Genomic DNA, 25142 nt, shown 5'->3' with positions numbered 1-25142 from the left:
CCCAGCCTCAGACACCAAAGTCTGGTAAATTAAGTCCTTTATCTGCCAAGACAGGCTGACTTGGCCTCTTGTCTCTGGCTAGTGGCTCTCCTCCTGCCACACTTCCTCTTAGGTGCAATACAACTTTCTGTCCCTGCTCTGCTCCGGGACACGTCTCAGTGCTGAGACAGGCCATCCAGTTCTCTCTAACCCTGCCCCCAGTACCAGCTTTTATAGGGGCAGCCAGCTCCCCCTACTGGCCTGAGACAGGAGGCATTGCATGCTAATGTTCCCCTGACCAGAGAACCTCCCCCTTGCTCTCAGACACAGCTTTATTACATTTTGTGGCATCCAGGCCAGGGTGACACACATACAAGGAACAAATACCATCACACCATGACTAGACCACATATTACCACCACAAAGTAACCAAATAATAGGACATTCAAGGAACAAATACCACCACACCATGACCAGACCACATATTACCGCAACATAGTAACCAAAGGAGGGAAAAAAGAAAAGAATCACACAGGTGGACTATAAAGCAGGGGGGAGAAAAATGTAACAATCAAATCATGGGGACTAATACACACAGTACATAATTACATATATCCTTACTGATTCACAGCGACCAACATGATTTCAAACCAGCAATGTAGGGCTAGTAAAGTGTCCGTGCACAAAATTCATTGTTCATAAATATAAGAATAAATATAAGAATAAATATAGAATATATGATGTTAAAGAATACAATAGCAAAATCACGACCGCTATAAAAGTACAGCCAAGATGGAAAAAGTTACTATGGTTCAAATCTGCAACCAAGAGCAAATAAAGTGACAGTGCACACAAGATTCATAAATACCAGATATATTAAGATCATATGAAAGCTCAGATATGGCAGAGAACATAATACAGAGCAACATGTGCCGCCATGAAAAAACTAGCAGCAGCTTGGAAGTGAAGGGAAGTACATACCGTAGTGGTAGAGGAATGCCCCCATGGACGTCTCCAGCCGGGGTGGGGGGGGGAGGGGGCATTTCTCTACCACTACGGTATGTACTTCCATCACTTCCAAGCTGCTGCTAGTTTTTTCATGGCGACACATGTTGCTTTGTATTGTGTTTTCTGCCATATCTGAGCTAGGCATGAGCGAACATTTCAATGTTCGGTTCAAAAAAGTTTGCCGAACAAATTGATATTTGCCGAATTTATTTGCCAACTGTTTGTCGAACATTTCTGAATCCCACAGGAGTCAATGGGGGACCAAAAAAATGCATACACAACACCTAGAAACGGAACCAAAAGCTGCCAAAACACATCAAATTTGGTGTAGACGCCAGGGAAGTGCCATCAATTGACCCAGAGTACAAGTACTATAATTATTATTACTGTGACAGCGACATTTATTCAGTTGCGCTTTACAATTCAAAAGGGGTCACCGACTGGTACAACAGGAGAGAGGACCCCACCTGCGAGGTCGCACGGTCACGGACGTGGTTTGTGGAACCACAGGGCCACGGACCCCGGAGAGCCTGGAGGGGGGTGACTAAGCACCGGACTGTTTACTAGAGCCTCTGATGGTGAGGTTACACTTGGCTCCCAATGAACACCAGGTGCCACTCCAGGACAGACCAACGGACACGCAGCAGCTGGATCCCATAAGATAGGCTAGATGGTGCAGCAGGCAGAGTCTGTACCAGGAGTGCAGCAGGCAGAGTCTGTACCAGGAGGGCAGCAGGCAGAGTCTGTACCAGGAGGGCAGCAGGCAGAGTCTGTACCAGGAGGGCAGCACGTAGAGTCTGTACCAGGAGCGCAGCACGCAGAGTCTGTACCAGGAGCGCAGCACGCAGAGTCTGTACCAGGAGCGCAGCACGCAGAGTCTGTACGAGGAGCGCAGCAGGCAGAGTCTGTACGAGGAGAGCAGCAGGCAGAGTCTGTACGAAGAGCGCAGCAGGCAGAGTCTGTACGAGGAGCGCAGCAGGCAGAGTCTGTACCAGGAGCGTAGCAGGCAGAGTCTGTACGAGGAGTGCAGCAGGCAGAGTCTGTACGAGGAGCGCAGCAGGCACAGTCTGTACGAGGAGCGCAGCAGGCAGAGTCTGTATGAGGAGCGCAGAAGGCAGAGTCTGTATCAGGAGCGCAGCAGGCAGAGTCTGTACGAGGAGCGCAGCAGGCAGAGTCTGTATCAGGAGTGCAGCAGGCAGAGTCTGTACCAGGAGTGCAGCAGGCAGAGTCTGTACCAGGAGCGCAGCAGGCAGAGTCTGTACGAGGAGCGCAGCAGGCAGAGTCTGTACGAGGAGCGCAGTAGGCAGAGTCTGTACGAGGAGCGCAGCAGGCAGAGTCTGTACGAGGAGCGCAGCAGGCAGAGTCTGTACGAGGAGCGCAGCAGGCAGAGTCTGTACCAGGAGCGCAGCACGCAGAGTCTGTACCAGGAGCGCAGCACGCAGAGTCTGTACCAGGAGCGCAGCAGGCACAGTCTGTACGAGGAGCGCAGCAGGCAGAGTCTGTACGAGGAGCGCAGCAGGCAGAGTCTGTACGAGGAGCGCAGCAGGCAGAGTCTGTACGAGGAGCGCAGCAGGCAGAGTCTGTATGAGGAGCGCAGAAGGCAGAGTCTGTATCAGGAGCGCAGCAGGCAGAGTCTGTATCAGGAGTGCAGCAGGCAGAGTCTGTATCAGGAGTGCAGCAAGGACTGGTACGCAACCTTACACAACTTAGACTGCAGAACAGGAAGGTTCCACTACAGCCAACCCAATAGATGGAGACCCAATCAGGATTCCCCACATTTAAAAAAAATAGTGGAAGACACTAGCAATGTCTAATCAATTTCACTACAGAAGAAAGAGTGTAAATAAGACCCACACCTCTTCCAGTACAGCCAACCCAGGAGATGGAGATCTAACCAGGAGTGTTCACATTGCCCTAAATGAGGGCCTAACACCACCAAGTGGCATCAATGTCATCAGACTACAAGTAGTTTAATGCAGACCCATACCTGTCCCACTACAGCCAACCCAGGAGATGCAGACTCAATCGGAAGTGTTTACATTTTAAAAAAATAGGGCCTAAGACCACCATTTCCGTGGCCAACAGATTGGAGATGGTGGAGTTCAACCTCTTAGCTTTGTCGTGTAGGATGATACAATCTTTTACGTGACCACAACAGTGGGATTGAGGGCTGGCTGCAGTGCTGAGAGAGGGCAGAGTACGGTGAAACGGACAAACCGATAAACCGTGAGTGAGGTGCAGGTGGAGATGTTACGGTGGATTGAGAAACGTGTGGTGTGCTCAGAGTGACACAGCAGGCATGTCTGCTTCACTTACAGCTGACGGGCTGTCACTCAGCCTAACTTCAGCGGGTATACAGCTGGTTCTGTCGGACACCTGCGTGACACAACTTGGAACGGTAACAGAGGAGGAGGAAGAAGCAACAGAGGTGTTTGATGTGGCGGCTGATGGTTGTTTATTGAAAATCAATTTAGAGTTTATCATGTTTGCGTACCCGTTTGGGGAGAACAATATCTGCACCAAATGCTCAATTTCACTACAGTATAACTATAGAAATGCATGGAGACCAAAACCTCTTCCACTACAGTCAACCCCATGGATGGAGACCCATGCAGGCTTCCCTACCTTTCCAAAAATTAGCGGCAGACGCCAGGAAAGTGTAATCAATTTCACTACAGTAGAAATAGTGTAAATGAGACCCACATCTCTTCCAGTATAGACAACCCAAGAGATGGAGACTTAACCAGGAGTGTTCACATTGCCCTAAATGAGGGCCTAACAAACACCACCGAAGTGACATCAATTTCACTAGAGTATAAGTATTGCAAAGGCGGCCCAAACAAGTTCCACTACAGCCAACCCAATAGATGGAGACCCAATCATGATTCTCCACATTTCAAAAAATTAGTGGCAGACACTAGCAATGTCTAATCAATTTCACTACGGTAGAAATAGTGTAAATAAGATCCACACCTCTTCCAGTACAGCCAACCCAGGAGATGGAGACCTAACCAGGAGTGTTCACATTGCCCTAAATGAGGGCCTAACACCACCGAAGTGGCATCAATGTCATCAGACAACAAGTAGTTTAACGCAGACCCAAACCTGTCTCACTACAGCCAACAAAATGGATGGAGACTAGTGATGAGCGAGTATGTTCTGTTAACCCTTTCGGCGAGTATGCTCGGGCCGAGCTCCGAGTATTTACAGCTGCTCGGTGATATGTTTGAATCGCTCCCGTGTACATGATTTGCAACTGTTTGACAGCTTTAGTACATGTGAGGAATGTCTATTTCTTACACATTCCTCACATGTATTAAAGCTGTCAAACGGTCTCAAATCATGCACACGGGAGCGATTCAAGCATATCACCGAGCAGCTGTAAATACTCGGAGCTCGGCCCGAGCATACTCGGCGAAAGGGTTAACAGAACATACTCGCTCATCACTAATGGAGACACAATCAAAATTCTCCACATTCCCAAAATTAGGGCCTAAAACCTGCAGCAGCAACAAGAGCAGGCACAGAAGCTATATCACAGACTGCAGTTTCAAGAGATCAATGCAGCACACTTAAAACGACAACATCGCCTACTCTGTACAGTCTGCAATTGGGGTGCAAAAGTCCTTGGAGATCCATGACTTGTTCATCTTGATGAAAGTTAGGCGGTCTACACTTTCAGGGGACAGCCGGGTCGCTTATCCGTTAATACACTACCAGCACCGCTGAAGACACGTTCAGAGAGAACTGGCTGCCGGGCATAATAAAACCTCCAAAACGTGAGAGGCCATTCATCCATTTTTGAAGACCAAAATGTAAAAGGGTCAAAATCCTCCCTGATTGTATTCATATTAAGCTTTAGATACTCCTCCACCATCCTCTCCAGTCATTCACCACATGTCAGACTTGTACTGGTGCAAAAAATGTGTGAAAGGACTCCCAGAAATAGCTTCTGCCACTTACTATGGTGCTGCTGCTAATGTTTTCGCATTGACAAACTGACGTGCGGGAGGTTGAAAGACTACAGCGGACTACAGCTGTGATGCACACTGTGTGCCTCACTGTTATCTTGAGGAAAACCTCTACTAAGGTTGCTTAAAAGCTTATTTCGATACTCCAACATAAGCGGGTCCCTTTCCAGGGCAGGAAGCATCTGGAAAAATTGACTTTTATAACGTGGATCTATCAGAGTGGCAACCCCGTAGTCAGCATTATTTTGAATCCTAGCTATACGGGGATCATGTTGCAGATAGTGTATCAAGAAGGCACTCATATGTTGGGCTCTTCCAGGAGGTCCAATGCCAGGCTGTATTGTGGCCTGCTTAACACTGATGCTTGTTTCCTCCGTCCCCTCCTGCCAACAAAGTTCAAACGAGAGGGAATGATTATCCTCTTTATCCTCTGACAGCTGCCCATCACCTCTTCCTCCTCCATTAGTTCCTCGGCTCTTGTACCTTCACTAACAGTTTGCCTGGTATCACCAAACCCTGTCGATCACTGTAATCCACCATCACTTGGCATCCGCCTGTGTGATGACAGTCTGGAAATTTGAGACATTGGTATCCCTTCCGCATCCTACTCTTCTTCTGGGGCCACCATCTACTGCCACAGGTTATTCAAAGTGTGCTCCAGCATGTATATGACCGGAATAGTCATGCTGATGACGGCATCGTCAGCGCTAACCAGTTTAGTAGCCATTTCAAAACCGTGCAGAAGGGTACGGAGGTCCTTAATCTGTTCCCACTCCACAAACGTGATATGCCCAAAGTCCGTACTGCGTTGCCCCACGCTATATGTCATGACATATTGCGTCAGAGCTCGTTGCCGCTGGCACAGCATGTGCAGAGTGGAATTCCACCCCGTCGGCACATCGCAGATCAACCTGTTAACTGGCACTGACACAGACCTCTGTACTGATGCAAGTCGATGACATGAGGGGTACGAACGGCGTAAGTGAGCACATAGCTTCCGTACTTTGTGAGGCAGCTCATCCAGGCCAGGATAGTGGCGGAGAAATCGCTGTACCACCAGATTGAGGATGTGAGCCATGCAAGGCACGTGTGCGAGCTTACCTCGGCCTAGGGCCGCTAACAGGTTCGCACCGTTATCGCACACGACCTTCCCTGGCTCTAGGTTCATCGGAGACTGATATTGCTCAAACTGAGCCTGGAGAGCTGCCCACAACTCTTCACCTGTATGACTGCAATCTCCAAGACATATTAATTTGAAGACTGCCTGATTACGATGAGCCCTGACTGCGCAGTACGGAGGTGGTGTGTATTCGCTCCGCACCCTTGGAACGCATGTCTCATTAAGGCAGAGGTTGAGTGCGCAGGTGGAGGCCCTAGAGGAGGTGGAGGACGCAGAAGCAGAGGAGGAAGTGGGAAATACAGAGGTTTCTTCTGCAAGCCTTGGGAATTCCAAGATTTGTGGAGCAGCCCCTGACCCCACAGCCACCAGAGTCACCCAGTGCAGGGCCGGCTCCAGGTTTTTCTGGGCCCCGGGCAAAAGAGTCTCAGTGGGCCCTTTTAACACATACACGATTCATGATGCACAGATACGGCGGAGAAATATATATATATATATATATAGTACACAGGGCCCAGCCTGCCACCTCATCCTTCACATATGCAGACATGGGCACGCACACATGGTACGCACACACGGTACGCAGACACATGCACGCACACACGGTACGCAGACACAGGCACGCACACACGGTACGCAGACACAGGCACGCACACACGGTACGCAGACACAGGCACGCACACACGGTACGCAGACACACGCACGCACACACGGTACGCAGACACACGCACGCACACACGGTACGCAGACACACGCACGCACACACGGTACCCAGAAACGCGCACGCACAAACGGTACCCAGACACGCACGTACACACGGTACGCATACAAACGCACGCACACACGGTACGCAGACATGTACACATACAGACATACACATATTTTTACACAAATTCTTAAAGACATATATAAAACAAACAAATATATATACACAGTCATACACACTGACATTCACATACATGCACTCACACAGACCCATTACAAGTATTTTTAATATGGGGATTGGGGAAGCCTCACTCACCTGTCCCCGGTCCAGTGTCCTGTCCAGCAGCTCCTCAGGTATGGGGCAGTGCAGGGCCCCCGGCGTGTCAGACTTCATGGCCCTGGAACATCAGAGGGGTCCACTTGCGGTCGGGTCTGGGCCGCTCCCCCCCATCTGTGGAGGACCTCCGCTCCGACGGTGTTTGATTGCCGGCACTCCCCCCAGACATGGCCGCGCGCTGTGCGGCTGTGTCTGCTAGTAATGACGCGGCAGGGGCGACACACAAGCACAATTAAAGGTGCAGTGCCATTGATCCTGCCGTGTCATTACTAGCAGACACAGCCAGACAGCGCGCGGCCATGTCTGGGGGGAGTGCCGGCAATCAAGCAGCGCCTGCGTCCCTGAACACGTGCCGAGGATGCGGCCAGGGCCCCGACAGTGAGTGGGCGGGTGGGTGTGAGGGCCCGGCCCCGACAGTGAGTGGGCGGGTGGGTGTGTGGGCCGGGCCCCGACAGTGAGTGGGCGGCTGGGCCCCTCTGATTTTCCAGGGCCGCGGCACTTGCCCGGGTACGCCGGGTGCTGACGCCGGCCCTGACCCAGTACCCAGTCAGCGAGATGTAATGCCCTTGGGCCATGCTTATCCGTCCAGGTGTCTGTGGTGAAATGCACCCTGGCACACATAGATTTAGACAAAGAACAGGTGATGTTGTCTGCGACATGCTGGTGTAGCCAGTAGTCAGTCCACTTGGTGCAACAGCTCTCCAAGGTGTGATCACTCCATTTTAGATGCAGACTAACGAGCAGATCTAATTTGATGCAGGTGTTAGTTTTGGAAATTAAAATTTACAGGGTGATTCCATAATTTTTTCCTCAGAATTGAGTGATTCCATAATTTTTTCCCTCTGCTTGGTCCCGAAAAAAATTACCCTTACTGAGTACCACATTTTTTTTCTTGATTTCTTTTAGTGTTTCTTAAAGCCATAAAGTTGCCATTTGAAATTACTTTAGTTTTGTGCCATGTCTGTGATCTGCTTTTTTTCAACAACATTAAACAACTGAATGAACATCCTCCGAGCCCAGTGATTCCATAATTTTTGCCAGGGGTTGTAGTAGTCAAATTACTGCAGTTTATCCCTCTACTGAGTTTTTTATTGCAAAGTTTGCAGATAACGTGAGTTGTCTCATCCTTTGCAGCGACAAAAAAGGCCCATGCTAGGCAACCCTTGCTGCCCCTGCAAGCTGCAGATCCGTGACCACTGCTGGCCACAGCCACGGATATGGCTAAGGATGTAGTGCTCCTCGTGCTTGCAACACTCCATGTCTGCGCCATAGGGCAAAATGTAACCTCCTCGTTTTCCTCCTCCACCTCCTCGATGAGCTACTCGGCTGCGTGACTCTGGGTTCGCACCAAGTAGGATCTTCAACCTTGTCATCATCCAATGTGTTATCCTATTCTTCACCCTCAGAGTGACCCCTCTCTTCTTGTTGCTCTGACAGCACAGTACAGTCCGCATGAGCCTCAGGTATCTGAGTCTAATCGGGATCACCTCTCTCCTCTGAGGTTAACGTCTGGTGACGAGGGTCAGGAACCTGCTCGGACCCTACTTCGTCCTGCCCCGAATCCAAGCTAAAAAAAATTTTGGGCATCGGGGCAGATGCTTTCCTCCCCGTGACTGTTTGAAGTACACTTCTGATGCCCATAGTGTAGAATGGGTAAAGAGTTCTACAGACTCACCCATCTGTGGTTCGCTACAGTCAGCTGGGCAGTTGGCCAGTTGTGACGCGGGGGGAAACATGAGTAATTGGGGTGCCACCTCTGAGGACTGTACTGCGTGTGATGTTGAGGTGGAGGAAGAAGAGGAGAGGCCACTGGAAGCAGAGCTTGCCATCCACTGGGGCACCTGCTTTTTCTAGGCCTTATCAACAAGGCGTATTGCTGTGCGGCTGCCAAAGGAAGGGAGTGCAGTAGGCCATCCACTAACATAAGTTGTCAGTTGTCTTTGGATAGGACCTGTTTGTGTTGGTTCACTAGTGCTTTCACTAACATTATCACATACCCCACGTACACCTTGAACACCAAGCCTATTCCCCCTTCCACCATGCCCTCTCTTTTTCCCACTCATGTTGGTCAGATACAGTGGTAGGAGCACGCAATTAACTAAAGAAAAATACGTTTTTTTCCTGTGCAATAGCTCAGCACACACCTGAATTTCAGTGACACTAAATGACAAGGTAAGATATGGCCTGCCGTATAACATTACTAACAGACAAAAGAAATTTGTTAGTGTGCATGAGGCCGATAAAACCTACGAGATGTTCTCCAAACAATTTCAAACTGAGATGTCCCCTGCTGTATTACTTTAGGAACAGAAGAAATTATTTTTTTTGAATGTGGATGAGGCCAGTATGACATAGAATATATGCTCCAAAATATTTCAAACTCAGATCTAGCCAGCTGTATCACTTTACTCAGAGCAAAAAATATATTTCGGTTACTCTGCATAAGCTCTGCGTCCAGCTGACTTTGACCACCACTGACGTAGTAGCTGGTTTATAGCACTCTATGACTTTTGGCACAGGAAAAAATATTTTTTGGACTGGGCCAGGTAAGAGAAGTTTTTGTTTTTTTTACTGTGAAACCAGGACAAGTTCAACTCCACTAAAATAGGATCTGCCTTTTAACAGACTGGATCAACTTTGCCACAGTAAAAAACTTTTGGTGGACTCTGCCTGCCAACCAAAAATAAATATAGGTTTGACTGTGCGTACAAGCTGAATTTGACCGCCACTGACGTAGTAGCTGGCTTATAGCACTGTATGACTTTTGGCACAGGAAAAAATATTTTTTGGACTGGGCGTAGCATGAGTAAAAATGTATTTTTTTACTCTGAAACCACCTGAAGTTCAACTCCACTAAAATAGTATCTGACACTAAAAAAACTTTAGTGCGCATAGCTTTCAATATCACAATAGCAACAGAAAAATAGCAGAGCACAATGTCAACCCCACTAAATGAAAAGGTGCACTGCGCTTACTTGATCACATTAGCAAGAGCAAAAAAAGATTCAAGGTATACTGAGACATGGAGCTCTATACCACCGGTGCACAGCACTATTGTATGGCATTGGCCCTCTGTTTCTGTCAGAATCTCAGTACTTGCACAAGAACACCAAAATGTGCTGCACCAGCGGTTGCAGAGGTACACAGGCCAGGAATTATCTACACTATCTGACTACCATACAAGCGCCCATCTATCTAGCTAATATCTCTCATTACACAGGAGAACACTGAGCTGCGTCTGTCTCCAGCAGTGACATGGATATAATGGCGCTGAGGGAACATGGCCACTTTTTATATTGAGAGGACATGTGATTTCAGCAGCCAATCGCAGAAGCCCTTATGTCTGGACAGTGTAGATGCTTCCTGCACTATGATTGGCTGGCTGTGCTTTCTTCAGTTAAAGTTACCGCCCACCGGAAAAAAGAAAAAAAAAGTGACCTGTTCTAAGCTCTCCACAGCCCCCACACTCACCTGGCACATATCACGGCCCATCATACACTTGCACTATGCGAACAAAACATTTCAAAACGCCGTAGTTGCCCTGTATTCGCAGTCCCGTGCAAATTCTTAAACTTTTCAGATTTTAAGAAAGTTTGCTCGCCTTTGTGATCACGAATCCGAATGTGCCATATTCGTGCCGAATTTGAAACTTTCGAACATCCGCCGAACAAATTCGCTCAACACTAGTGACGACCACGGTTTTAGGCTGTGGCCTTTTAGTATAGTATTGTTCAGCGACCAAGTGTGAATAAGTTCAACAACACACAGGCTGACTTTAAATCGAGTATATTTGGTATGCTTCACAAAATGTCTGTATTATTATGGCAGTAATATGGGATCAGGTGTGACGACCACGGTTTTAGACTGGGACCTTTTAGTATAGTATTGTTCAACCACCAAGTGTGAATAGGTTCAACAACACACTGCTGGCTGACTTTAAATTGAGTATTGGTATGCTCCACAAAATGTCTATTATTACGGCAGTAATATGGGATCAGGTGTGATGATGGAAAATTGTCTCTGCTTTACAATACAGCAATGTGAGTAAAATAAAAAAAAATGCCTGTATTCTGCTAACAAGCATATGGAGCAGCAAAATGGTGTACTGTATTGCTTTTTAAGCTACTAATCAGGATTAAGATAAAAAAAAAAATAATTATCTGGGGCCATGTCTACAGATATCTGTAACAGCAGGAGCAGACAGAACGTGCAATGGACCCTATTGTGCAGTATACAGTGTCCACAAAAACCTGCCTGCCTAGCTCCTGCTATCACCACTGAATATATGCAGCTGGATTAGTCCTCAGAAGGACTGTTAGTTCAGATGGATATCTATCTTGGTGTGGAATACCTATACCTAACTATTACACTGCCAATTCTGTCCTTCACACAGCAGCACCTCTCCCTACTCTGCCTGTTTCCGGGTTAGACTGTGATGAGCATAGGGGCACCAGGTCTTATATAGACCCGATGACGATATGGGGCCTGGCAATCACTGTAATGCCACAACCAAGATGGCTACGGCATTACAGTGAGTGGCAGACAATCCCTGCATGTTGACTGGCTCTCTTAAGAGCACCAAACATGCAGGGCAGGGACCCGAGCTCCCGCCCAAGCATCCCAGAAATACTTGCCAAGCATGTCGAGCAGTGAGATCCTCAGGCGAGTACCGAGCAGTGTCGAGCACGCTCGCTCATCACTACTTCTGATCTTTGGGCACCACCACATCGACATCCCCATTCCTTAACGTCACCCTTTCCGATATTGAATGCTTTATGAAAAAAAATTCCTTGGCTTTATTTTTTACAAGTACTCTCACAGATGTGTTATGTATAAATTCCCTGTAGGTAGTAATGTGTGGGTAATTTTTTTTAGCTTTATTAGACAGCAACAGCAGACTCAGGAAAATTACTGGTAAATAGCGACGTTTGCGTATCTCAGCAGGCTTTGCGCCAGTCACACAACTGTTGGATAAATATACGCCATTTACTTTACCAATAGTAGAGTAATTTTTGTTCTATCGCCTTTATGACACACGCCAACAGCAGACTCAGGAAAATTACTGGTAAATAGTTTAGTTTGCATAGCTCAGCAGGCTTTGCGCCAGTCGCACAACTGCTAGATAAATATACGCTATTTTAGCAATAGGCCAGGAATATTATTTAGCTGAAAAAATTGTTTAGTATATGCAGGTACTAAGGAATATTATTTTGCTCTAAAAAAGAGCTGTTTTGTATATTATGGTACTGGATATGAAACCCGGCCTCTCTCCCAACTCCCATAATCTGTTCCTACATTATACACAACCTACAAACAGAGTGGCGTGACAGAGCCCAAAAAAGAGTCAGGTCAACATCATAATGATTCCAGATAATAAAATCAGTTTTATTGTGGATTAAAAATATAAAAAGGAGGTCCCACAGACACTTCTAAATAGAGCACAACCAATAAAATAGTAGGTCATAGGTGAAAACTACACAAAGGACAGAGACAACCATGTGAGTCCACATATATGGGAACATGAAAAGAAGTGACAATATTATCAATCCAAGTATCAATAAATCGAGTTACCAAGTAATTGGACAACGTAACTTACAAGCACAGTATACAATCATGCATATGTGTTATCTTGGCATCATAACAGTAAAGGTGCCCATAAGACATGTGTAACCTTTTATGATGTCCAGAAATATACTGACATTGCCTGGGAAGAGAAATTGACATTGACATAAAGATGAGTCATAACATACCCATAGTGCTGTATGGACTGGTGTCTCGCTGGGGCACCGACGCGCGTTTCGCATGAGGCTCTTCGGGGGGCGTTGTCCACAACGTTGTGCCAGGATAACACATATGCATGATTGTATACCGTTCTTGTAAGTTACGTTAAACAACCAAAATATCCAGATCAATATATATTAAACGTCTGGACAAAGAAGAGATACCAGCTGCATATAAAAGGTAGGTGGTGACAGATGTAAGGTAATTAATTTATCTACCCATACCTTATCCACAACTCAACTAACACTCTTAGAGAAGGGCCCTACCTATTCTCCTGTTTATCACCTAGACCCGTTCACGAAGGTGAAAGTTACACATCTATTTGCAAGGAAACTCATTTACAAAAAATTACATTACAAAACAGCGTTACATGACCTATTTCCTACCAGAGAAGAAAGGGAAGCATTGGAAACCCTGGAATCTCTGGAGGCAGAAAGTAATTCAGAGGTTAGTGACTTTCCCCATAATCTATGTAACAAATCTAAGAAATTTCCAGCCCTCAGCCTATGTCCTGCCATTGAGGTATTCACTAAGTTGGTCACTTTGGACATTGAAAATCTTTCCCAATGCACGCCTTGGAAATCTAACCCAAGTAAAATGGAAAAAATGGAGCTAAAATATTTACTAAAATTGAAAGATGTTATTTTTAAACCTGCGGATAAATGGGGAAACCTCGTTGTCTGGCCAGTCAGCCTTTACAAAAAGCAGGCATATAAACTTCTGAATACCCCCCATTGCTATAAAAAAACTTTCTTATAACCCCCTATCCTCTTTCCAGGATGAATTGGTGTCTATCCTCGAAGAGGCATTCAAACAGGGTGTGATCCCAAAAGAACTGTTGGATACGGTGCGCAAACTATAGCCCCGTTTGGCCACCTTTGACTTAATTCCAAAACATCACAAAAATCCGATTGATCCACCAGGTAGGCCAATTGTTGCCGGTAACAGCAGTTTGTGTGAAATTATATCTAGTGTAATTGATCACTACTTGAAGCTCTTGGTCTCTGGCCTGCCCTCCTACAAGATACCATGGCCGCCCTGCAAAGATTGGATCACCTCTGCCTCGGTGACCATATAGTCATGGTCACTGCAGATGTAGAGACACTTTATACGTCCATCAAACATGAAGATGGTATTAGGGTGGTTTCGTGGTATCTGACGTCAAGTGGTCTCAAGCTGTCCCTGCCGAGCTGCTCGTGGTCCTCCTGGAATTTGTCCTTCGACATGTGTTTATTTTCAAAAAGAACATCTACTTACAACAACAGGGCTCCAATATGGGGGCCTCCTGTGCCCCCTCCTACGCCAACCTTTTTTGGGTTCGTGGGAGCGGGATATATTCCAGGCGGATACCACCTGTTGAGATGGACATCGTCCAGGGAAGGATCAGATACATTGATGATATATGGTTTGTGTGGGAGGCTACAGCCAGAGATTTGGAGAGGCTTATGACCAAGCTGAATGATAACAATTTGAATATTCGGCTAACATATAAATTCGGAAGAAGTCTGGACTTCTTGGATTTAAAAATCGGGGTATCTGAGAATGGTATTATAACTACTGACATATTTAGGAAATCAACTGCGACAAACTCGTTGTTACACGTAGAATTGGCACACCCACCCTCCACTATAAGAGGAATTCCAATAGGTCAGTTCCTTAGGGCCAAAAGGATATTCTCTAATGAGAAAACATTTGAGGAACAAGCGATAGAACTGGATAATCGGTTTGAAGAGGGGATATAGCTGTAGGTCAATCAGACGGGGTTACAGGATAGCAGCACGAACCCCAAGAGATCAATTAATTTATGGCAATAAAAAAAAACATCAACAAATCAGAGGAGGTACGATTTATTTTGGTATATAACAATCAGTGGCCTGAAGTGAGATCAATTTTACAGAAGCACTAGTAAGTTCTATTAACAGATCCGATCCTCCGTCAAATCCTCCCCCCAGCACCCTCAATGGTGGAGAAGCAAAGTCCAAACTTAAAAGATCTGTTGGTTCACAGTCACTATGATCCGGAGAGATGTAGAGATAAACAGGATAACAGGAAAGAGATTAATGTTTTTTTTCCGTGCGGGCTTTGTAAGGCGTGTGGTTATTTGAAGAAGGCAAAGAAGTTTGATAGTTTTGGTGGCTCCAAAACATTTGAAATAAGGGCACATTTAAATTGTACCTCGAAGGGCGTAATTTATTATGCCCAATGTCCTTGTAAAAAGATATATGTCGACTTACTACTAAAGAATTAAAAATTTGAGTAAGAGAGCAAGTTAGGGACATTATCAAAGCCAAAACGGTGGAAGACCCTAGCACTCAAAACTTTACCACGCCATTTTTTACATCACCATCAATGCAGCCGAAGAGAATTCTGCATCATAGATATTGATCAAGTCACCATGGGAGCAAGAGGAGGGGACCTGGGGAGGATTTTAGCACAATTGGAGAGTAAGTGGATCTATCGACGGGGTACCCTAGCACCGGCAGGACTTAATGAAAGCTTTGGGTTCAGTACCTTCCTATAATAGAGGCTAATGGGTAGATGGGGGTTTCTTTTAATATCTTATGGTTTTATTGTAGATGTATTGGTGTTTTTAATTGTTTTTATTCATCCTTAGGAAAGCTTTTGCCTGGGTTGATGGGTCGTGGCGGGATGTGCGTTTCCAGTGGCTGGGGGACCAGCTCAACTGTACGAGCAAGGCAGTTGAACGTCTATCCTCGCGGATGACCCTATACGTGTGGGATAGAAGACTACAGTGACAATATAGTCGTCTATGTGAATTATTGTATCACTATGTTAGATATGGGTTTTAAATGTATAGGGGTTATTTTATACTAATATATACACTGGGTACGGAAAGTATTCAGACCCCTTTAAATTTTTCACTCTTTGTTTCATTGCAGTCATTTGGTAAATTCTAAAAAGTTCATTTTTTTCTCATTAAAGTCCACTCTGCTCCCCATCTTGACTGAAAGAAAACAGAAATGTAGAAATTTTTGCAAATTTATTAAAAAAGAAAAACTGAAATATCACAGTCTGCAGTTTACCTGTATTCATTGGCCTGTTTTACATCATGACATACCTATCTATTATCTGTATGACCATCAGAGTCACTGAAGCACTGGCACCTTAAACTTTGGCATTTTAGGCTGTATTTTTTCATTAGGATAGTCTCTTCAGTATTGATTTAAATTAAGTTATGTTACCATCATGTGTATGATTCATGCCACTTACTAACAAATACATTGTATGAATATGGCATTATATTAATTAATTTCTTGTTTACTAGTGATGTTCAATTTTTTGGCCTTTTTTGGGGGTTAATTTTCCCTCCCAGCTCATGTATGTGTCGCTCCTTTATAGAGGTTGTTGCCCTGTCTTGTTAATTGGTTTTATCAATTTGATGAAATAAAATCTATATCTTTTATAAGCAGCTGGTATCTCTTCATTGTCCAGACGTTTAGTATATATTGATCTGGATATTTTGGTTGTTTATTCATGTTGAAGTGTCCAGGAATGGATTAACATAGGACATTTAATGTAATTAATTGTAAGTTACGTTGTCCATTTACTTGGTAACTGGAATAATTGATACTTGGATTGATAATATTGTCACTTCTTTTCATGTACCCATATTTGTAGACTCACATGGTTGTCTCTCTGTCCTTTTTGTAGTTTTCACCCATGACATACTATTTTTATTGGTTGTGCTCTATTTAGGAGTGTCCGTGGGACCTTCTTTTTAGATTTTGGATACACAATAAAACATTATGATGGTGACCTGACTCTTTTTGGGGCTCTGTCACTCCACTCTTTTTGTAGGTTGTACTTTATTGGGAGTGCCCACATATGAACTATGGTTTATCTATACCGCCATGTTCTTCGGTTTATATGCTTCTGACTATACACAATGCAACCTAGCAGAGATCTGCAGCATGTACTTGCAATGCTAACACCCTGCCTCCCTTTTCCTCTCCCTCGTATTAAATCTCACTCTGCGCTATCTCAACCTAACAGAGAACTAATCTTCACTCTAAATAGCTCTTAAAAGACACTCCCTATACGCTGCTTTCACTCTCCCTACGCTCACACTACGTTGAGTCCGCATGTAAAATGCGCAAGATAGCGCCGGCAGGGCTTAAATATCCCCCTATGATGCTGTAAGGCCAGCCAATCACAGTAATGCCACAACAAAGATGGCAACGGCATTACTGTGATTGGCAAGCAAGCCCAGCATGTTCATTGGCTGCAAATAAAGCGCCAAACATGCTGGGCGGGTCACTCGAATATACCGAGGTGAATAGCTAATGACTCGTCGAAGAGCCTGAATTGTGTACTATTCGTGAGAGTAAAGAATAGTGCCGAATGTATTCGCTCATCACTAGTAAAAAGACATAAATCCAAGTGACACATTCATTCCTGCTCCGAGTGTGTAAAAGGTTGTCATAACTCTGTCTCTCTGAGATTTGAAGTTACCTTTTAATACAAGTAATTTCATGTCCATGATGCTGTGATCAGGGATACAAAAATGTTTGGCTACAGGTAGATCTATTCTTTTTTTCTTTTATTGTGTGGCGATGAGAATTCATCCTTGTTCTAAGTTTTTGCCCCATCTCCCCTACATACAGACCCCCAGTTGGACCTTTGGTACATATAATTAAGTACACTACATTAGTTGTGATGCAGCTGAAAGTACCTGGGATCTTGTGGTCCTGATGTGAGTTGGGAATCTTTATCTTGTCCGTGGTCATTATAAATGGACAGGTTTACATTTACAGTTGGTGAGGATGAATTGTATAAGTTTCACCACAAAGGTGAAACTATCCTCCCGGTCAGTTTGCTTTCCCTCCTAGTACATTTTCATTCTAACAATGTTAGGTTTCTGGGAGATTATACTTGTTCCTTTTATTTGTGGCTCTCATTAGCTTGCCTTCTTTGCCCTATATGAATGTGTTTTAGTTTCTCACTCAGGGTTTTCGTATTTTACTTCATACTTTCCTTTCCCCTGGTTGACAGTATGTTGTGGCCTCCCCTCTGGTTCCTCAGGAGGTACGAGAAACTCCTCAATTAGAGAATTAGGTCCGTAGTATTTTTAGTTGTGCAGCTAGGGCCTTTCTAGTCTGTACAGAGACTAGTTGGGTGTAGCTGCGGCATTCTCCTCTGTGTGGGTTCTCCGGTGGCTATCAAGATGCGCTTTCTGGTTAAAACATTTCCCACATTTTGAACATGAAAATGGCTTCTCCCCTGTGTGAGTTCTCTGATGTTCGATAAGCGTTGATTGCTCTGTAAAACATTTCCCACATTCTGAACATGAAAAAAGCTTCTCCCCTGTGTGAGTTCTCTGATGTTTGATAAGACTTGATTTCCGTACAAAACATTTTCCACATTCTGAACATGAAAATGGCTTCTCCCCTGTGTGAATTCTCTGATGTTTGCTAAGATTTGATTTCTTTGCAAAATATTTACCACATTCTGAACATGAAAATGGCTTCTCCCCTGTGTGAGTTCTCTGATGGTCGATAAGCGTTGATTGCAATGTAAAACAGTTCCCACATTCTGAACATGAAAAAGGCTTCTCCCCTGTGTGAATTCTCTGATGTCTAATAAGATTTGATTCCTGTACAAAACATTTCCCACATTCTGAACATGAAAATGGCTTCTCCCCTGTGTGAATTCTCTGATGTTTGATAAGATTTGATTTCTGTACAAAACATTTCTCACATTCTGAACATGAAAATGGCTTCAACCCTGTGTGAGTTCTCTGATGTGTAATAAGCTTTGATTTCTCTGTAAAGCAGTTCCCACATTCGGAACATGAAAATAGCTTCTGCCCTGAGTGAGTTCTCTGATGGCTGATAAGATTTGATTGATTTGCAAAACATTTCCCACATTCTGAACATGAAAATGGCTTCTCCCCTGTGTGAATTCTCTGATGTGCAATAAGATTTGATTTCTCTGTAAAGCAGTTCCCACATTCTGAACATGAAAATGGCTTCTCCCCTGTGTGAGTTCTCTGATGGCTGATAAGATTTGATTTCTTTATAAAACATTTCCCACATTCTGAACATGAAAATGGCTTCTCCCCTGTGTGAGTTCTCTGATGTGCAATAAGATTTGATTTCACTGTAAAGCAGTTTCCACATTCTGAACATGAAAATGGCTTCTCCCCTGTGTGAGTTCTCTGATGTCCAATAAGATCTGAATTCTTTGTAAAACATTTCCCACATTCTGAACAGGAAAATGGCTTCTCTCCTGTGTGAGTTATCTGGTGCCTAACAAAATCTGATTTCTGATTAAAACATCTCCCACACTTGGAACAAGAAAATCTATTCTTCGCTTTGTGAATTTTTTCATGCTTAAGAAAAGACTTTTTGAGGGGAAAACTATTTCTATATTCTGAACGTGAAAATGGCTTCTTTGCTTTAGGAGCAATTTGTTTTTTAATGCTTATTTTGTGACTCTGATTTTTCTGAGTAGTCGGTAATGAATCAGAAGACAGAACCTGTTTCAAAGGATCAGAAGACAGATCTTTGATGTGAAGGGATGATGGTATATCTGGAGTAATGCTATTCACTTCAATTGTATCCTCTGAGATCTCAAAATTATCTGATTTGAAAATTGAAGATGTCAGCTGTCCCTCTGATCTCCTGGTACAATCATCTGCCAATAATAAAAGCAATTAGTATTTTTTAATAAAAAATCCGTGTAATTATATATTTTTGAACATTTCTACTTAAACTGTCTGTAAAAATGGGAAGTTATGCAAAAAAATTGAATTATTCACCAAGACAATGACAGTTCACAGTCTAATAGATAACCTCATAGGATGAACCAGAAGAGCGTGGTGTTCAATTGTTTGTTCATTCTGCTTCCCATATATGGAATAAAAAGCCACCAAACAATGTTATGTAAGCGAAAATAATACCAAAAAAAACTTCTCATCTCACAAAAAAACAAGTCCTCACTCAGGTCCATCATCTGAAAAACAGAGGTTTCCACATTATTAGTGGCTCAAAGGCTCTTGAAAAGCAACATGGCTTTCATAAACCAATCCAGCAATATCTGCTCTCCCAAAGTCAAATCTCCCCCTTGTTCTGAGCTTTGCAGTGTGCCCAAACCACATTTATCATCCATGTATTTGGCATTACTATAGTGAGAAGAACCCACTTAATTGATGGTGTGTGTCTCCTGGAGCACAATCTGGACACTATGTGTTGGGTTATAAAACAACAAATGTGCAATTTTCACTCTACAACATCCACAGCGTGCTAATTTCAGGAAAGTGGCTTTGGAGTCAAAATAGTCACTACTCCTATAGATTAATTCACTGAGGGTTATAATTTCCAAAATGGAGCCACTTTAAGGTGATTTCTACTGATCTGGTTTTCTGCCATTGTGTCATATAAGAGCTTCTGCAAATGGTGTGTCCTATCTCCTCTGGGATCTCCTACTGTGACATCTGCTTCTGTCACCAGGAGCCACCTTTTTCCCTTCCCCCATGACAGCACCATACGAGAGAGAGTAGGATCTGCCCCTATTACCGGACAGGAAGCCCTGAGCACAAAATAAAAAGGCAACCCCCACTTCCTCCTTCAATGTGGTTTCCTGTCCTCAAGGATGTAGAAGCCTGGAGCTCACGGCTGGAGCAGCCGTAAATCATGGAACACCAGTGAATCATGGAACACCATGCTGAGTTCTATAGCTACCTCTAGTGAGTGGCAATGAGCAGGGGCCCAGTTGGGCGCTGAAATGATAACATCAGTCTGGAAGAATCTAAATTTAATGATTCCGTACCTACCTACGTTTTTTTGGCCTAAGCCTCATGGCTTGTGTATTGAGCCTCATGGTTAGGCCTCATGGCTTGTGTATAAAGCCTCAAGGCTAGGCCTCATGGCTTGTGTATTGAGCCTCACGCTAGGACTCATGGTTTGTGCATTGAGCCTCACGGTTAGGCCTCATGGCTTGCGTATTGAGCCTCACGGTTAGGCCTCATGACTTGCGTATTGAGCATCATGGCTAGGCCTCATGGCTTGTGTATTGAGCCTCATGGCTTGCGTATTGAGTCTCACGGCTATGACTCATGGCTTGCGTATTGAACCTCACGGCTAGGCCTCATGGCTTGCGAAATGAGCCTCACGGTAGTCCTCATGGCTTGCGTATTGTGCCTCACAGTTAGGCCTCATGGCTTGCGTATTAAGCCTCATGGCTTGTGTATTGAGCCTCACGGCTTGCGTATTGAACCTCACGGCTAGGCCTCATGGCTTGCATATTGAGCCTCATGGCTAGACCTCATGGTTTGCATAGAGCCTCACAGCTAGGCCTCATGCCAATTCAGGTGTAGGTTTATGACTCACGTTGGCCTGTCTGAAGGTTTTTTTAGACCGCTTAATAGTTGCGGAAGAACCTGCCACGTTAGGTCTAGGATTTTCCTCAGCTGTCTGCCTCACGGGGGGTTGCCCGGTTAGCAAGACAACTTGGGGCTTGTAGATCTGTTTCACTAAGGTCTCAAAACTTCACTGCCCTTTACTAGCAATATTACTGATATTGGTAAATAAGGTCTCTGGACGATGCCCTCGGTCTGGGGTGATTCTATTAAATACAGTCCAAAGGATAGCTGCTGAGTAACAGGTCCAGTCAATCCTTCATACTTGGATAGCATATTGAACTAGTCTGCATTTATCATCTATGTCCCAGTGGTCTTCTTGGTAAAGGTGTGAATGGGGGCGCTAAAAGAATAATACCAATTTAAGTTCAGTTTATCTTCACAATCTGGGATCATTAGTAACGTAACAGATTGAATAAAGACCTAGGTCCATCAAGTTCAACCTTTCTCCCCCAATTGCACTCTGACACTAACTTACTAACTTACTGGGACTAGGCCTCACAAATGTATTATTACCTTTATAATTATAACTTCACTATTACAATTATAATGAATCAGTTTATAATTTTTAATTAGTTTTATTTTTTTGTATTTGTAACAATGGTTTTACTAAAATCCCTATACCTAAAAACTGTTGATCCAGAAGAAGGCAAAACCCAGGTCACATTCAGCAATTTGCATCAAGGGGAAAAAAAAAAAATTCCCTCTTGACCCCAAGAAAAGGTGATCAGTCCTAGAACCCTGGATCAAATGTACTACTATAGGTGTAATATTTTATCTAATTTAACTGTAACCCACAATATTATGTGTATCGAGGAAATCATCCAGCCTTTTCTTTTTTAAAAGCTGTTAGTGTCTGCCCTTACTACCTCTTGTGGTTGGCATTCCACAGTCTGACTGCACTGACAGTAAAGGACCCTTTCATATTTTAGGTGCTGGAATTGCCTTTCTTCCACCCGAAATGAGTGCCCCTGGTCCTTAGTATGGTCTTTGGAGGGAATAAGTTATGTGCTAGTCCTTTGTACTGACCACACATATATTTATAGATGTAAATGAGATCCCCCTCTGAGGAGTCATTTTTCTAAGCTAAACAAGCTCAACTTTTTCAACCTCTCATCATATGAGAGGCCTCCATCTCTTTAGATGAACTGGCTGATAAACATCTGCAGCTCAGTTCCCCCCACCCCCTCCTGGTTGAAGGTGCAAGAGGAACATGTCTGTGCAAAGCTTAAAAGAAACCACTATAAGTCCACTTAAAACTCCTACCTGGAGTCTTCGAATGACCTTTTCGACCTTAAGTGATTAAACTCTCTATATCCCATATCCCCCTGATAGGAAATGGTAGGAGGAGCTGCGAGTTGTACTCACCGGTGGGGGGCTGAAAATCCAACATTTGCCCCAATCTACCCTTCTGGCTTACAGTGATAAGAAACTTGATTGTGCCAAGAGGGCAGCACTATACCGGTCTGACCTCCTAAGGGAGGTATGAGTTGGTTGATAGACCATCAATTGCCCCAATCTACCCTCCTGGTATGGAATGGTAAGATAAACTTGATTGTGCCAAGTAAGGCAGCACTATACCGGTCAGCCTTCCTAAGGGAAGTGCGAGCTGGACTCGCCAGTATTGGGAGCTGACTAACTACCAATTGCCTCAATCTACCCTCCTGGTATAGAATGGTAAGATGAACTTGATTGTGCCAAGTAAGGCAGCACCATACCGGTCGGCCTTCCTAAGGGAAGTGCGAGCTCGACTCACTGGCAACTATGGTTGATAATCCAAAAATTGCCTCAATCTACCCTCCTGATTCGGAATGGAAAGATAAACTTGATTGTACTGAGTCGGGCAGCACTAACGGCCTGCCCTACTAAGGGAGGTACGAGTTGGACTCGCTGGTATGGGACTGACGAACCAGTAAATATCCCAGTCCATCTTCCTAATGGAGTTGCCCGACAGACATGATTATGCAGGATCTGGTAAAATTATTTCAAGACCAGTGTATCCTCCCAGTTAGAAGTGCAGATGGACAAATTGGAAATTAAGTCAATGGAACCATATTACACTATGTATTCTTGCGATTAAAGTCATAAACTGGTAGACTCAACTAAGTGGCGAGTTGGTTAAATATCCAGTCGGTGCGCTCTTGGAGTGATAAGATGGCAGCGCTGCAATAAACCTATAAAAGGAGGAATCAGTGGATGAGTTAAAATGTCCCCGTATCCGTGAGACTCCTGTGGTGAAGGAGAAGCATCTTTGCTAGTTAAGACGAATGCCTTCACACTGAGGTAAGACTGTTCTGATTATTACTCAAGCACAGGATGATACGTACTTAAGGTACATGTTTAACGGGACGGGATGCTAATACCTTAGCTTAAGACCATCTGAGATTTGACAAATACCATAAGAGATCTAGATCTCTTTCTGAATGAGTTGCTTTGGAAAAAAAAGTGTATCAGAGGAGATGGTTATCACTCAGTTTACTTAGTTTCTTTGCTTGAAAACGAATCTATTTTTCATTTGAACTATTTTCATCTAACAATCTCCATGGTTGGATTATAAAGTTGCAGAATTAATGCTATTATAGGGGAATAGTGTAAATACGATCATTCCTGAATAGTGTTGAGCATTCCGATACTGAAATATCGACCGATATTCGCAGTATCGGAGTTCCGATACTTTTAGGATATCGGATACCGGAATCGGAAGTTCCCATAATGCCTGCACTATACAGTGTCTCTGAAGGATGACAAGCTGGATGGCAGCGCTCAGCTGCGATCCAGCCTGTCATCAGAATGCCATCCCAGCGTGGGAGAATTCTCCTGATTGTTTAAAAGCTGGTGGGCGGTAAAAAGCCGCCAGCTTTTAAACAATCACACAGCCCCATACTGCTTCCCCACAGCCTCCCACCCCGATCCTCCGCTCCCCCCATCCTGATCGTAAGTTAGGACCGGGCGGGGAGCGCAGCACCAAGGAGCGGGGAGCGGAGGACCCGGGCGGGGAAGCCGGCAGTGAAAAGACTATACCGCCGGCTTTCCCGTTCTGTGCTGCGCTCCCCGCTCCCTGATGTATGTGGTATGATGTATGATTGGTGTGTGCGCGGTGTCTGCGCGATGTCTGCGTGCAGGCAGACATAGGCCGATGTGACACTATTACTCCCATCGGCCTATGTCTGTCCCCCGTCCACTCGTGCAAGCAGGATCAGCTCGATGGGAGCAGTAGTTCCCATCAGCCTGATCCTGCTATTTAAATTGCCCTACTGTGTCCTTTAAACTGCCCCCATATGTTATTTTGGCCCCCATAGGTTTATATTTTTGGCCCTATACATGTTTTATTTTTTTAGGCTCCCATATTTTTTTTTTGTCTGTTTCTGGTCCCCAATAAATTTTAAATACATTTCATTGGTGGCCAGTGGTTACCTAAAATAAATTAGTTTATACATTACCTGTCCCCGCCGATCGCCACATAAAATAAAGTAAAAATAAAAAAATACACCTATACTCACCTAGACACCTAATTCCCCGAAGCCATCAATCTCCTGCTATAAAATATAAAATAATAAACCACAATTTTATCCTTACCCCTCCGTAGTAGTCCAAATCGAGTGTCCCACGATGATCTCCAGTTTAGAGCAGCCACATAAAATGTGACCGCTCTAAACCGCTACCGCCGCTACAATGACGGGGCCGTAAAGCAGCCCCGTCATTGCATAAGCGGGTTCGCCGGAGTTCAGGCAGCACTGCTTCAGTGAGCTCCTTTACGGCCCCGCTGACCGTGAGAAATTCCCACGGTACAGCAGGGCCGTAAAGGAGGTCACCGGAGCTGCGCTGACTGAATGCACTCCGGTGACCTCAGTCAGGGGCTCACGC

The 25142-nt window shown here is 44.7% G+C and overlaps 1 protein-coding gene across 1 annotated transcript in view; it reads right to left on the bottom strand.

Moving 5' to 3' along the window:
• Nucleotides 1-12732: 12732 nt before the first annotated feature.
• The window catches only part of LOC141229250 (uncharacterized), a 51372-nt gene continuing 38962 nt past the window's right edge, over nt 12733-25142 (bottom strand). The window contains exon 7 of the mRNA XM_073667439.1: nt 12733-19555. Coding sequence (XP_073523540.1) covers nt 18027-19555 — 1529 coding nt within the window. The 3' untranslated portion in view covers nt 12733-18026. The remainder of the gene's footprint in view (nt 19556-25142) is intronic.

This window comes from Phyllobates terribilis, unplaced genomic scaffold (assembly GCF_046119375.1).
Source record: "Phyllobates terribilis strain yellow unplaced genomic scaffold, ASM4611937v1 Scaffold_470__1_contigs__length_1423970, whole genome shotgun sequence".
NCBI lineage: Eukaryota > Metazoa > Chordata > Amphibia > Anura > Dendrobatidae > Phyllobates > Phyllobates terribilis.
The sequence above is the reverse complement of the archived record's forward strand: the minus strand, read 5'-3'. Positions and strand labels throughout refer to the sequence as shown.